Source organism: Ornithodoros turicata, chromosome 1, assembly GCF_037126465.1.
Source record: "Ornithodoros turicata isolate Travis chromosome 1, ASM3712646v1, whole genome shotgun sequence".
Classification (NCBI taxonomy): Eukaryota; Metazoa; Arthropoda; class Arachnida; order Ixodida; family Argasidae; genus Ornithodoros; species Ornithodoros turicata.
This window is the reverse complement of record NC_088201.1, coordinates 65,253,761-65,268,462: the sequence shown is the minus strand read 5'-3', so window position 1 is coordinate 65,268,462 and position 14,702 is coordinate 65,253,761. Positions and strand designations below refer to the sequence as shown.

At 43.2% G+C, this 14,702-nt stretch overlaps 1 protein-coding gene across 1 annotated transcript in view; it reads left to right on the top strand.

Annotated features, from left to right (window-relative positions):
• LOC135378337 (CD109 antigen-like) overlaps window positions 1–14,702 on the top strand; it is an 83,608-nt gene that overhangs the window by 50,577 nt on the left and 18,329 nt on the right. Inside the window, exons 7-20 of the mRNA XM_064611352.1 lie at window positions 1,239–1,469; window positions 5,160–5,357; window positions 7,072–7,182; window positions 7,297–7,359; window positions 7,647–7,844; window positions 8,104–8,253; window positions 9,307–9,447; window positions 9,585–9,633; window positions 10,275–10,388; window positions 11,083–11,203; window positions 11,796–11,913; window positions 11,981–12,094; window positions 13,091–13,207; window positions 13,332–13,460. Coding sequence (XP_064467422.1) covers window positions 1,239–1,469; window positions 5,160–5,357; window positions 7,072–7,182; window positions 7,297–7,359; window positions 7,647–7,844; window positions 8,104–8,253; window positions 9,307–9,447; window positions 9,585–9,633; window positions 10,275–10,388; window positions 11,083–11,203; window positions 11,796–11,913; window positions 11,981–12,094; window positions 13,091–13,207; window positions 13,332–13,460 — 1,854 coding nt within the window. The remainder of the gene's footprint in view (window positions 1–1,238; window positions 1,470–5,159; window positions 5,358–7,071; window positions 7,183–7,296; window positions 7,360–7,646; window positions 7,845–8,103; window positions 8,254–9,306; window positions 9,448–9,584; window positions 9,634–10,274; window positions 10,389–11,082; window positions 11,204–11,795; window positions 11,914–11,980; window positions 12,095–13,090; window positions 13,208–13,331; window positions 13,461–14,702) is intronic.

Here is a 14,702-nt window from a genome sequence, read left to right as displayed (position 1 = left end):
AAGCCAGCCTCGCCCCCCCCCCCCCCCCCCCCCAACGCTTTCGCACCCAGCACATTCCAGCAAGGAGGAAAGCAATACCATGGAGGAAGCATACGACACGTGTGCTTTCCTTCTCTCTGGCATGTGCGGTAAACAGTTTTCAACATGCTCCCCCGGCTAGACTGCGCTGTGCTTTCAATATGGCGGCGTCCACGGGAAAACGGTGTATATGAAGAGCGTAAGCTGAGAAGAAAGAAACAAAGAAGAAAGGCACGAGGACTTTTCGACATCACGCGGGGATCTGTCGGCCGTCCGCGGTTGCTTTCTCCGGCTGTTTTTGTGACAATACACTGCACAGCGAAAATATCTGGCTCTCGATGGACAGCATGACAGAAGAGGCAGGGTTTCGAGACACGTTAGATGTCACTTCATGGAAGTGCAAATCTTGCAAGACATCCTTTTCCCATTTCACGAATATGCCATCACAATAACATCGTCATTTGACTCGTATGACTTGCGTATTGACTCACCTAATCAAAAGGTGGAAAATCCATCCATCGATTCGGTGAAGAAAGGTTCAAGAGTCTGTTCTTCTGTTGTCCCAATAGAAGAACGGTCTCTGAAATCAATTGACGAGATTGGGAAATTGCGCGCTACGAGCCATTTAGACGGAATAAGACGTATAGTAACTGTAATGCGACATTTGGGCGGCATGATGTAGTCCTTCTGCTATGCAGTGCATTTCTACGCAGCGACTTTTGTAAAATCTATGGTACCTTAAAGTGGGACTCCGCAACAAAATCACCACAAAGATTGTGGCATAGCAGTAACCCTTGGGATGTCACGACATACATACGAAATATCGCGTTCAAAAGTGCGCAGATTTTCTTCAAACGAATTATTACGAAGTGAGCGCTTCGGCCTATGTGAAGCAAGACGGCACTGAAAGCAACACTGGTGGCGTAATCCGGCATGGAAGAATGCAAGCTTCGTAGCAGACGACAATGCTGGGTGACGTCAGAGTAAGTTCCTCCGGGCGAACCGCTGTGCGCTTTGCATTTCGGTTTCGGTTTGGTATTGTCATTATTTACGGATTAATTACTCGCGTAAAGGGAATGGGAATGTTGTACTCGGTATCAAGGGGGCGGTCTGTGTTCGGTATGATGCTCATCTAATTTTTTTCGAATCCTTGCGAAGCCTCCCTTTAAGACGCCGAGCAACCGTGTCCGTAACATTTGCGTGTCTTTCTCTTCCTGTAGTTTCGTATGGGCTATCAGTTTAAGTTCCCGATGGAAGAACTGCGACGGTTGGCAGAGCCTTATTCTCTTCGCCAGTGCGAAATTGAGGTCTACGCTTCTGTGGGCGAAAGGTTTCTTGACGTCGTAGTAGACGGCTACGCGCGAGCGAGGGTTGTCAACTCGACGCTCAGCCTCAAAATCCTTGGTGTCAAGCCCCTGGTGTTCAAGCCAGGAATGAAGTTCACAATAAGGGTAAGATTTATCGCGTTTGCACCTTTTAACATTTTTTACTATGGAAAAACGTGACTGTCGTAAAGACTGGCTTCCAAGTGAAATGCCTTACAGTGTGCTGTGAACGGGCAGTTGTGTGTGTGATGCACAATACGTCTAGACTCACACACTGCTTCTCTGCGAACAATTCCCAAATTTAATTTACAAAACGAGACCGATTTTTCGGACTCCAAACATTATGACTTTTTATTTTTCGAACAAAACTCTTCGCATCGAAAACCGCTCCATAGAGCCAACGTATTTCTGCTTCCAATATTTCGGACGGTTTATTAAAGGTATCACAAAGCAGCAGACAGACAGGCTATGAAATGAAATATGAAATATTTCATCGTTGATTTCTTAGGCAATTTGAGGCTTTGTTGTATCTGCCCCTTCTACGTTGTTCCAGCCTCAAAACATCAGTTTCTCTCTTGTCAGACAGGCTATGATGGCGGCGTAGTTAACAGCTTGTTACTTGTAAACCCAGCACAACGAGTTCTACATGTGGCAAGGAACGCTAAATATTTTTAATTTGCTAGTAAAACGGCTCGCGGCGACTTCTGGTAGGAAATAATCCCCAATTTGTCAAGCAACAGTGATCGATGTTCCCGACACGCTGTTTTTGCTGGACCCTCGTTTCAAAGAGGCCCACCAGGGATGCACCAACAATCCATCCATCCTGGCTTGCTGCTTATGATGGCTATGTAGTCGACTTCTTTTGTTTTAGACACAGTGTTATGCGCATGCACTGTCGTTTTGCCGCGGTACTTGACGAGCCGTGCCAGTTGGTGGTGACTTCGACGCAGTGTTGCCCGTAATTTTAATTTTCTATTAAAAAATTATGAGGGCAGTTTGGACGAAAATTGTGACATAAGAAGTACTGAGGGTTTAAGGTATCGAACCGATAAATTTTCTGGGAAGCAGCTCTACTGCTTTACAGTACCTTTAAAAGAACGGCTCCATTTTTGTTACGCATTTCGGCCTGAGCTTGCTCTTTCGGACCGAAATGCGTAACAAAGCTTTCCCGAAAGCTGGAGGCTCTAGATCTGAACATGACTGAGCACGTGGTCGCGCTAACGCAGCGTACTCGCAGACGCGCCAGGGCGCACGTGCGCGTACTTCTTTGCTGCAAACTTGAAATGCGTTCAAACACTTTATTTCTAAACACGGGTTATAAAGGCGAAGGAGGTGAGAAAAATGCATTGCGGAAATGTGCTAGGTGCAGACGATGATTGCATCGTAGGCAATCGAGAATGCCGCGACGAAGACGTTCGCCTTATCAGCAGCGCCGGCATCAAAAACCACATACAGCGAGAACCAGCGCGGTTTTCGCGTCGCGCGACGCATCTCTTGTCGCGCGAAGGACCAGTGACGCCGCTCCCTTTCTTCCCCTCCGCGACGTCGCAAGCGACCGCCTGCGCCTCTGCCAGATTTGGGTGGCGCGGTCGTCCGGTGCGACACCGGAAACCAGAACGCAAAGCACGAAAGACACTGGATGTAGTGACTATCAGGGTGTTTTTTTTTTTAATCAGGACATATATTTTATAAAAAGGCTATAGAGCAACGTGAATTTCGTTTTCGCGGGTGGGTTATACGGCCAGGAGGACATCATGTAGGAGAGCGTATGAAACTACTGGACGACTAATTAGCTAAAATTCAATAATTGACTTATTAATTAGATGTGTTCTGGGGAAATGCGAGATAGCAGAATTGGAGCCAGCATTATTCAAATCCATTGTCCTTATTAAACACCCTGAGAAGCGAACATACTTCGAGTTATAAATTGCCAAATTTCACTATGCAACTGCCAAAACCAGAACTACGCACTGCTCGAGCGCAGAAAGAGTGACAGGCAATCCGCGTGAGAGGGTCATGTGCTTTGGAGTGATGGAGCTTACTGGAATAGGCGGTAATCTGTTGGCTAGATAGACCGCTTTCCGACTCAGATAAGGTGAAGATCGCGTTGTTTCTGCACTCGAAAAGCACGTAGTTCTAGTTTCGGCTCATCTCAAAGTATGTTCGCTTCACAGGGTGTTTAATAAGGATGGTGGATGTGAATAATGACTGGCTCCAATTCTGCTATCCCCCATATCCCAGAAAACATCTAATTAATAGGTTTATTAATGAATTTTAGCTAATTAGTCATCCAGTAGTTGTATATGCTGTCCTACAGTATGTCTGCCTGGCCGTATAACCCACCTGCGAAAACGAAATTCACGTTGCTCTAATAGCCTTTTTATAAAAAATATGTCCTGATTAAAAAAAAACACCCTGCGTATAGTGACTATATCCAGTGACTTTACAAATCACTAATCAGGTCATATCGGCAGTGCCGCTATACCAATGTGGTTCTTTTGAAAAGGTAGTGCATGGTGTCGTGCAAAGCAATGTCGGCCAACATTACTGAATGCATTATTGAGGAAGTGCACGCACGTGCACCACTTTGGGACATCTCCAGTAGAGATTACACAAATAAAAAATGAAAGAATGAAATAATAAAACAATTATAAAAACGAAAAGCAATGATGAAGATGACCACAGAATACACAGGAACTGTGTGAAACGAAAGAGAATCCGAAGTGGCCGGCGTGCAACTAGAGTCACTAAATATAAGCGTTACTAAATAAGCAATGCTCCTTTAGTGACTTTAGGGTGCACACCTACAGACATGCTTCTTGCTTCTTTTGTCAGTATTGAATACAACCCTACTTCCCGTCAGTACGAGGTATGCTTTTCTAATGCAGGGTGTACGCCACATGTAATTATATTTAGTAATTGTTTTGTACATGTTTATCAACTTTGTGTTAGCAGGCATACGACTTGCACATTTGGGTTTTCTGTGTGCGACATCGCGGTGTTGTCGCGGCTTGTAGTTCGTAACACGACAAGCCACCTCGTCGCGCTCGGTGCAATGTCGGTGGGCAACGATCATCTCCAAAAATCGTTCCATATGGCTTACCACTAGAAACAGTGTCAGAAAGAGCGTCAGCGAAACGTCCAATCGGGTCAAAGGGATTATGCAAAAACCCGAAAGTTCTGTACTGGTCCCGCCGTCGATCTCGCGTTACATCGCCTACCAGTGGCGTAGCCAGATGGGGTTTTTGGGGGTTCAACCCCCCCAACCTGAAATCGTACCTTTGGCAGTGCATTTGGATTAGAAAAGAGGGTGAAATCCTCTCCCCCATGTGTAGTTCCCATAGAACCCCTTCCGAAATATCTTTCTGGCTACGCTACTGTTGTCTGCGAAAATGCTACAGCATGACCGCACTTGTACCGGATGGTTTCATGCTGGAAACGTAGTAGAAACTAGTGCTATGTAGATAGCGGTATTAAGGTCAACTTTAGTTGAAGACCAGCGCGATGACAATTCCCTCCGATATAACTTGAGATATGTGCGCTAATGTTGCCAGCTGTATTAAATTTTGTGCCCAGTTACACCAGTTGATTATTACTTAAGTGCTCTACACTTCATGTGGAAACTTCTATAATGTGAGTCTGAGTTCAGCACTGAACAGTTCTGACCACATACCATCAAACATGTGAAGGATTCTGCAGATATAGTAAGATTCCTTCTAAACAATATGATGCACCAGACAACTTCAATTCAATCAATTTGTGTGACATCCTTGACTTTTTTTTTTTTTCTGTGTGAACTCTTTTTTTCTTCTTTAGGTTGCAGTAACATACCACGACCTGGTGAGACTGTCCGAGGAACGTCTGGCAACGTCCAACATGACCATTAGACTATCAGCACAGACATTCCGAGGGGGACGCTATGACTTCTTGGAATACTCGCATCAGCCAGATGAAAAGGGACTACTGGTGCTCAATGTTGATCCCCCGGAGGACTCTGAAAAGATACTCATTAGGGTATGCAATGCCTTTATTCCACTTTGGCGAAGCCCACAAAGGAAAGCGCTGTTTCCATGACAGCTTCAGCAGGTGCACTTCAAACATACTTATGAACTACACATTTGAGGCACTAATATGAGACACTAACACATGTATTCCACTGCATGCTGCATGTGAAGTTCAGTGCAATAACCTTTGTGTGCAACCACAGCTACCTTAAGGGAGACAGATGTAGTTGCGTTTTACAGTTGAACCTCCACATAACAAATGCAGATTTAACGAAATCCTCTATTTAACGTATTATTTCAGTTGCACGTACATTTCCCCGTAGACGCCAATGCATTTCTTCACTCGATTTAACGAAGTGCTTTCATTAGACACGCTCTATTTAATGAAGCCCGTAAGCAGCAAATACCCGAAAACCCCCTCTTTGCACCGTCACACGTGTCTCTCCCCATGTGCAGAAGAGAGGATGAGTCCCGGCCACAGGGGAGGCAAGGAGCAACTTCAACATGACAATACGTTCTCATTGGTTATTGGCGTTGTCACGTGAAATTACATAATTAGCGGATCGGGCATTCATCACTTCTGCCATGTGCTTTTGCTGTGGGAACTGCACAATCGCTCCCCTGTTACATTAGTTTTCCGAATTTGTTTTCCAGTGGTGCTTTTTGATTAGTGCGGTCCAAAAAGTGAAGGTTTTGTCAGTTGATGAGGAACTTGCGATAATCAATGTCGTGTCCATGGCCGAAAAGGAAAATGGCGTTGCTATCCACGACTTACGAACATCCTGTGCTTGCCACGTCGGAAAGTACGATTCATGCAAGAATTACTTTTTTTTGTATGCTCCTGAACGGCAAGTACAGCAGTGACGTTTGTACTCATTGAAATTTCCGCGACACTCAATAATAAGCGGGCGTTCCGTGTTTTTACGCTAATCTTATGACAGCATAGCGTAGAATGGGGCGCGTGGGTTGGCGCTTGGGTCATTTTTTCGGAACTTATTTGGTTTAACGAATTATTCTATTTAACGAATTAAAGTGTGGTCATTTTCAATTTTGTTATACAGAGGTTCAACTGCCTAACTACGTACATAATAACTAGGGCCTGACTTTTTCGGGTTTTATTTTTGGCCAAATTCGGGGGGTAAATATCGGGTGATATTTTTCATGTGAAAATTCGGGTGTATTCGGGTTAAATCCCGTTACGGCATATTCTGTCGTCAGGAATTCGGGTGATTTTTTTTTTTTTGTTTAATAAAAAATTGTCTTAACATGGAACTAATGTTTAGCAATGTTATCAAACTTTATTTTAATACACACTTATGAGTGTGCCACGCGACCTGGTTGTTTTCGGGTAGATTCGGGTTAAACCCGAATTTTGCAGATTTCGTTCGGGGGGTAAATATTGGGCGGATACAGGTTTAACCCTAAAAAGTCAGGCCCTAATAATAACGTGTACATACCCATAACTCACTAACCTCTGTGACATGCCTGGTAATGTTCATCAATCCGAAACCTCAACCATATGCATGCATATGTGGGTCGCTTTCCTTGTTCACCTAAAAAATTATGTGCTTTGTTGACTAGAGTTTTGCATACAGCATCTGCACAGTTTGACACAGCTTTAGTTTCATGACCAGAATATTTGTTTATTTGCACTCGCAGCGGTGCGCTGAGAAATGTACCGAGGGTTGATCCATTCATTTAAGTATTCTGGTATTTTTATGTAGGCAACTTATAAAGATAGTGAAGATACAGTTCACAATGAAGCCACAGCTGTTGCCTATTATTCACCAAAGCGTAAATATCTCCAGATTTCAACGAGTACGTCTACAGGTTTGGTGAGTATAGTTACATAATCATGGCATCCTATGGGACACGTATGCCCTTGTGCTACACTACCATGCATCTGAGCTAATTTTTAATACTCTCATTTCTGTTGTTTCTTCACCCAGGCTGGGGAGTATGCTGTATTCCACGTGAGGTCAAACTACTATATGCGATCTTTCCACTACATCGTAAGTTTACAGGTTAAACAAGGTTATAAAATCTGGGCTGGTTGGTATTACATTGTTAAAAGCAATAAAAGCCCAGTGCCAGGACTAAGAAAATGATGAGGGACAAGACAAGAAAGACCTTGTCTCGTCCTTTGTCCTTTTCTTAGTCCTGGTACTGGGGTTTTCTCATTTTTTCAATTTACGTTTTGCAACTAGAGCAGGATATTCATTAAGTGAAAACTCTGATAGGAGAGGATAGGATAAGATGTGCATGTAGGCATCTACCAAGTTTGTGCTCTTCCTTTAAGGTATTATCGAAAGGCACAGTGCTACAAGCCGGAGTGATGAAAGCCAAAGGAATGCTCAAGACCATCACCACATTCTCTGTTCCTCTGTCGCCGGAAATGGCACCAGCCATTAAGGTGATGGTGTTTCAGGTGTCGAGTCAAGGAGACATGGCGACAGACGCTGTCATTTTGCCAGTCCAAGGCATCAACAGAGGAGGGGTGAGTGACTTGTCGTTTGGTTACTTTTATCCCGAATATGATTTGACTCCAAAATACACGTCCCATCTTTCCCTTGAGCCGTGCTGTGACTACGAGGTGTGACTGCAGTTGATGAATGGAATAGCCTAAAGAGGCATCAGGTGTTCACAATGATGGTCAGATGCTAGTTTTCCTTGAATTTGCTCGTTGTTCCTTCTCATTCGTTCTTTCTCTAGATTTCTTTCCCGGCTGCTGTTCCAGTAATCTATTCCCATTTCAGTTTACCTTGAAGAAGCACACAAGGCAAGATCGCACGGGAAATGTGCTCGAGCTGAATCCCGTTTATACTACAGAGTCTATAGTCGGACTGTCAGGATTAGACAGTGATCTGGTTGCTGTACAAGCAAGGAACGATTTAACTCCAACCTCGGTAAGCCAGATGAACTCAGCCTTATGTCTTTTCTGTGCACTTTCTATTGTGTACTTTCTATTCCTGCACGGAAGCTCGCCATTAAAACTAAATGGTCCTAACCGTTTGAATTTTCTTCTGACTACCTCCTTCGTGGACTTGACTGCGTTTTGGTACTTTGTCTATTCACTTTTTATTGCTTCAAATGCGAACAGAGATATAGATCTCATATAAATTTGAACTTCTGAATGTGTTTGTGAGATACGTATTGTTTGTTTAAAGTTAATCCAGTAGGTATATCAGCAAAAGAAGAGGGATTACGTTCCTTTATTGAAAAAGTTATGCTCTGTTGATCATGCCAGTGTGCAATGTGTACACAGAGACATGGAGAGCGTCTTGCTGCTCTGCAAGTTCCCTTGTGAGGTCAGACCTGGGCCTGGAGTTTTAGGGTTAAGCCTGGTAAAACCCATTTTTAGCCCCCGATTCGCATCATTGTCAGCCAAGGCAAAACCTGAAAAACCCCAACAAGTCACTTGGCAAAGTGCCAATTCAGTCACCAATATGAGCACTGAAGAACGCTCAGCACTGCACATTCAGCACGGCTATTCGGCATGTTGCGTTAATGCAGAAAGTGCTCTCTTTTTATTTTCCACCCAAAAATCTGCTTTTCAACCTTTGCCCTGTTTTACGGCTCCTGAACTAGCACCCAATTTTTACCCCGATTTTCAAACAGCATAAAACCCGAAAACACAAGGCCCTATAGGTATACGTACTTCCTTAAGTGCAGACCTGACTGCACAGACTCATTATTATGGAGAAGCGTGGTATGGAGAGGCATGATGAGATGTCCTTAAGCATTCAGATTCTTTGCGTAATGGTCTATACTAATCCTGCCAAGTGTTTGTGCTACAAAAGTTCATCATCCATCCAAAAACTAAAGCAATCTTGAAAAGGTACAGCCCCTGAAAGCAGTGCCAAAATTACTTATTCTGTACATACCCGTACATGTAATCCCTCTGAAACCCCTGCATTATGAGTCAGGTCATGTAAAGTGCGCGCTTACATTGTTCCCAGGTCATCGAATCGCTGTATCGCATGGAAGAACACTGGGGACAACACACACGAGCTGTTTGGAGGGATCGAGATGGAAAGCCTGATGAAGCAGAATATTTCGTCACTCAGAATTTTGCTTCGGATGACAATGGTACCTTCCAGGTATCATCTCATACACATCTCTAATTATGAGCTCCTTATTGGCTTTCTCTTTGTCTTCCTGCTTTATATATATATATATATATATAGCTTAGAACAGGATATGTGCTTCACGTTATCTTTCATGTCATCTTTTTCAGTTTTCTGGCTTGGTAGTGGCTACAAACTTGAACATCACCTCTTTCCCACGTGAGTGCAGTGCTTTCATTTGTACTATATCTATAGCTAGCTTTTCAAATGAAAACCTGCTGACGGAAACCAGAGAGAATTCTCGACGTCAGGGCCATTGCAAATACCATTTTGCTGCATCCTTGGGAATGTACGCCCAATAACGAACATGTCGCCCTCCCTGCTGCATGGTAGCAAAAATAGTGTACTGATATTTATTTACTTGCTCATGATACTCGCACTATCAATGGCATGCACAACAGAGACAAAAATGTTTTACATGTCTATTTTGATCACAAACTCAATCACGGTCACGGTTGGTTAGTTTGTGGAGTTTTATTGCTGAGCCCATGGTGCTAAATACAAGATGACTATGGGCAAGAATGAAGATCGTGATATTAATGTCAAGGTGTGTAATTTTAATCAGCATTGTGAAGCTTAATGGAGCTGGGAAGTGACATTTAACTTGGCTCTATACCCTGTTTCATTTATGAAAGAGTCAATCAGAAGTGGCCATCCAAAAAATACTTTCACTGAACGATGTCTTATTACTGTGCAATTCAGTTTACAGAAACTCTCTGAAAAATAAGCGAAGGTGGGAAACAGGGTATTAGCTTTCGTTCTGTTGGTTGGTGACGGGTCCCATTTTGATCACCTTGCAGACATGTGCAATGAAAGTCAAGGACAGCTTGCCTGTGTGAGCGGACAGTGTTACCCCAAATCGGCAAAGTGCAATGGCTACAAGGACTGCGATGATGGTACAGATGAAGGCAGCTGTAAGTCAAAAATGTCTTACAGTGATACATTCTTAAAATGTCAGCTTTGGCCTGTTGGTACAGTATCATATTAAAAGCACTAAAATATCTGTGCTATCTGTGTGTTTCGTCTTCTGTCTGTATTTTAGCGCTTTTATGATAGTGATACATGATACAACAATACAATAACTTTATTGGATGGGAGTTCGCAGGAGCCGAATCATAATGCTTATAGCAGCAGTCGCTTACAGTACAACAGTGTTGAAATGAGTCACAGATCTTAACTGGATTAAAGAGCAGATGCCAAAGCATATAATGTTCACTAGCTTTATTGCTGCGCTAGCAAAAGGTGGGAAATGAAACCAAAGGAAAGACGTGAATGAAAGAGCTAGGGTCAAAGCAACGGTGTGGGCGAGTGGGCGAAAGAGCTAGGGGAGCACTTAATTCCTGCTACGTACTGATAAAAACCAAGTACAGTCAAATACTTATCACAAAGCCACAGCCAAAAAGTAGACTCCCGTTATTTTATTTCAAATTCATCAAGACATAAAGTTGTGAAATCCTGCTGATGTACCTTACCTGACTTAACACGACCTCAAATTTTCTAAAAATGAGAAATTAGGCTTGACTAACATAGCGAATGTGAACTGTTTGGCATGCATTAAAGGGTTTAGAACTCATTATAAGACACTGTAACATGCACGTTTCTTTACAGGCGAGGAAGATGAGCTGATGGACAAGTCTCTCTTGAACTTCTACCTTTATCGGACAAACCGATTCAACAACTTTTTCGACGCTACAGGAGGAAATTTTGCCTGGCACGACCAAGCTACAGGGTACAGCACTTTGTGATGCTTGCTAAATGTCATTACTAATTAACCATTTATTTTAATGTGTATGTGATACACTTGACGAAATGATGGTTTCGCGTCATACTGTACAGAGCATGAACCCGCGTGGATTCGTCTGTCGAAATCAGTCGAAGTTCGTAAATGTTAAACATGGGTTCGTGTTTGTGGATGTTATCAAAAACTGCCGCTGAAATTCTACTGATCGTACCGTCCAGGGGAGTGTAAAGAACTAGAAAAAAAATACACTCTACACCGTGCTGAAGGAGGAGGCTCCTGAATGATGCAAGTTACCATGAAATATAAGGAAAATATTAATATATATTACATAAAGGAGTTCTCCATAGGGAATGTCAAATTCTGATTAACAAATTAGCAAGTTGCGGAGAGTTGCAAATGCTCTAAGAATGAACAAGAAGTTGTCTGTATTCCTTGTCTCGGGTTTAGTTCGCAAGAATGAACATGCAGAATTTGATTGCATGCACAACAAATTTTGTTTTTGCATCTAATCCAGGCTCTGAAAGCAGGAACTCAGGAAAACTTTTGGATAATAAATATATTGTTCTGTCCTGTGTTGCAGAAATCTTGTCGACTATTATGTCCAGTGTGAAGTACCAAAGAGTCCAACACTGTACATGTTCAATGCAGTGTCTGTCAGCAAGGAACTGGGCTTTTCCATCCTCACCAAACCTATATATGTAAAGTATAAAGTACTTGTGGTAGCCAGTGCATCTATAGACTTGCCGTTTCTTCCTATTGTTACAGCATAACAGTGTACGCCCCTTCTACATGACATACGAAGCCCCAGAGACCGCTGTTCTCGGAGAGCAGATCGGAATACGCATTCTCCTCTTCAACTACCAGAACTTTGAAGTCCAAGTAAGTTTGCCGTTAACTAAAAGGTGCAGTGAATCAGGCTGCCAATGACATGATGACGTGGGCAGTGGCGTAGTCACGGGGGGCCTTTGGGGGCCAGCTCAAGCCCCCCTACCTACCACGGGCCAACCAACGCAAATCATGCAAATCCAAGGAGAAAAACATTATATACATATATATATATGTGGAGGGGGGATGCAGGGAGATCCAGTGTGATAATCGCAAAAGTTCTTGCTGTTTCTGGCATCTATCTAGGCAGCATTTTGAATAGTTTTGAAATTATGAGGTTTTCAAACTACTTATAATCTCGTGACGCGGTATCGCCATGACAGCCTGTATGTACATAATCACATTTTTAACGTTCAAATATTCTAGATTTTCAGATCTTATCTTGCTGTATGCACAGGTATGTGTGTGTTGGAACAAACTGAGATCAGAGGGAGGTGGGGGGAGTTCATACCCAGCCCCCCCCTTACCTTGGAGGTCTGGCTACACCACTGGACAGGGGAAATGCGAGCCCTTAGTAAGCCTGTACAACCCTAAGAACAGAACTTCACTGCACAACATGGTCAAGGCCAAACAGTATTCCAAATGATGCCGCTCTTTCTCCCGATTCACTGGGGATAGGGGGCGTACGCCAGTTTTGTAATACTTTGCACATCTATAAAATCCAGTACAATGTAAAAACTAGGGCGTCATCCGAAGTCTCCTCATCCTGTTCATTGCTGTACTATGTATCTTCATCTCCCAACGCCGACTTCGGCAACCGAACACTACATCATCATGACCCTTTCTTAGAGTGTATACCAAGTTACCAATTTGCCAACACCCTCGAGGTTGATAAATATGTGGGCTGTGGTCGACTGAATGTTCATTGCCATGAAACTAAGTATTTTACGTAAGTTAAGTGGGATGAACTAAACCTGCAGGGCAATAGGTACTGCAAGACCCACAAGACCATGTGACATTTCAATCTGATCTTGCATTCTGTACTTTCAGGCTGAGCTGAGGGTGCTCCCTTCGGAAGATTATCGCTTCGTCCAAGTGGGACCACTGGGCAGGGTGTCGGCCTACAGCCCTGTCACTACGAAAGGAGAACAGCAGCACGTTGTCTTTGTATGAACTGAACTTATGAATGATACAATACTTGTATCTCATCCGTGACACACTCAAGAGTCATGTCATACAATTCATAACGCTGCATGCAAGCACCAACCATTTCTTTTCTTTGTATGTACAGATCCAGCCTTTCAATCACCTTACCATCCATGTTCCCATTGTCTCGGTGAAGAAAGGAAAGGTTGAAGTCAAAATCTCGGCTCGTACCAATGTAGCCTTAGAAGAGGCAACAATTCCTATCACATTCTTGGTAAGAGTTCCCTTCTCCATTCCTGATGTCATTTTGAGTACTAGCTCAATGTGCTAGCAGTAGAGCTGACTTAGACCACTAAACGCTACAGCTTTCTTGTAGTACTTTCATGAAACCTATACTTGTGCTTTCTGCTGCCATCAAACGGAAATGGAGGAGGACGTGTCGGGAGTATGTGAACTTTACTTGCAGTACGATTTAGCGTTAGCACTGTATGCTACATTCTGAGTGGGGAAGAGTGTGACTACTATACGTAAGAGACTCAAAAAGTAAATAAATAATCCATATTCCAACACTTAGCTTTGCCAATGTATAACATAGTGTGCACATACAGTACCATATACTAAGTACTGTAAAACCCTCTAATTTCATGACCCCAATTTTTTGCAAATCGGGCACATATTCGCAGCCATAAATTGAAAGAATTCTGGATGCTAAAACTTGTGGCTTGATTGGCTTACTTCATGATAAGCCCCAGATTGCCTGCACTGCAATTCCAGAAAGGCGACAATGCACGTGCCTGTGCTGTAAGCAGTTCAAATCTGCCTCTAACCTCAATCTGCCACTACTTTTCACTCGTCGAACAATAACTGTTCTCTGTTTGTTTCACAAAATTTATTATCATTATAATTACGTCAGAGAATCGTTAATCTAACAGCCTGCATATATCTCAGCTCGTACTGATCACCCGCAGGAAGTGGGCATTCCCTCATGCTCAACGAGGTCAATTCACGATTCATTTCTCCCTCGTACATCATTGGAGTTGAACCGCCTTCCCGGTGCCATTACTTCCATTACCAACGTCAAGCAATTTAAGAAAGAGTTTATGCGACCATTTTTCTGCATAGCCATTTTTATTCTACATGTTGTATACAGTCAAACCTCGTAATAGCGAACTTCGTTACAGCGAATTTTCAGTTATTGCAAAGTTTATTTTGCATTTGGTTGGCCACATTTTATTTCTATGGAGTTATTTTTTGTACAAAGAACTAAGCTTCCCCATATTCTGTTGGTTCATCGGTTATTGCGAAGTCGTTCACCTTGGTTTTCGTCTGCGGCGCTAATCTAATCTCAGCCTTCCGATGAATCACAGCCGCTTGTCGTTCATGTGCTCGTTCAAATTGGGAGTAGATTTACACGTAAAGTGAGCCAGCCTATTTGTGTGGCGACATGCTGCACATGCCACAGGGCAGGACTGTACTTGTGCTGTCATTGTTTGCTCTAATCAGCCCAAATCTTTCA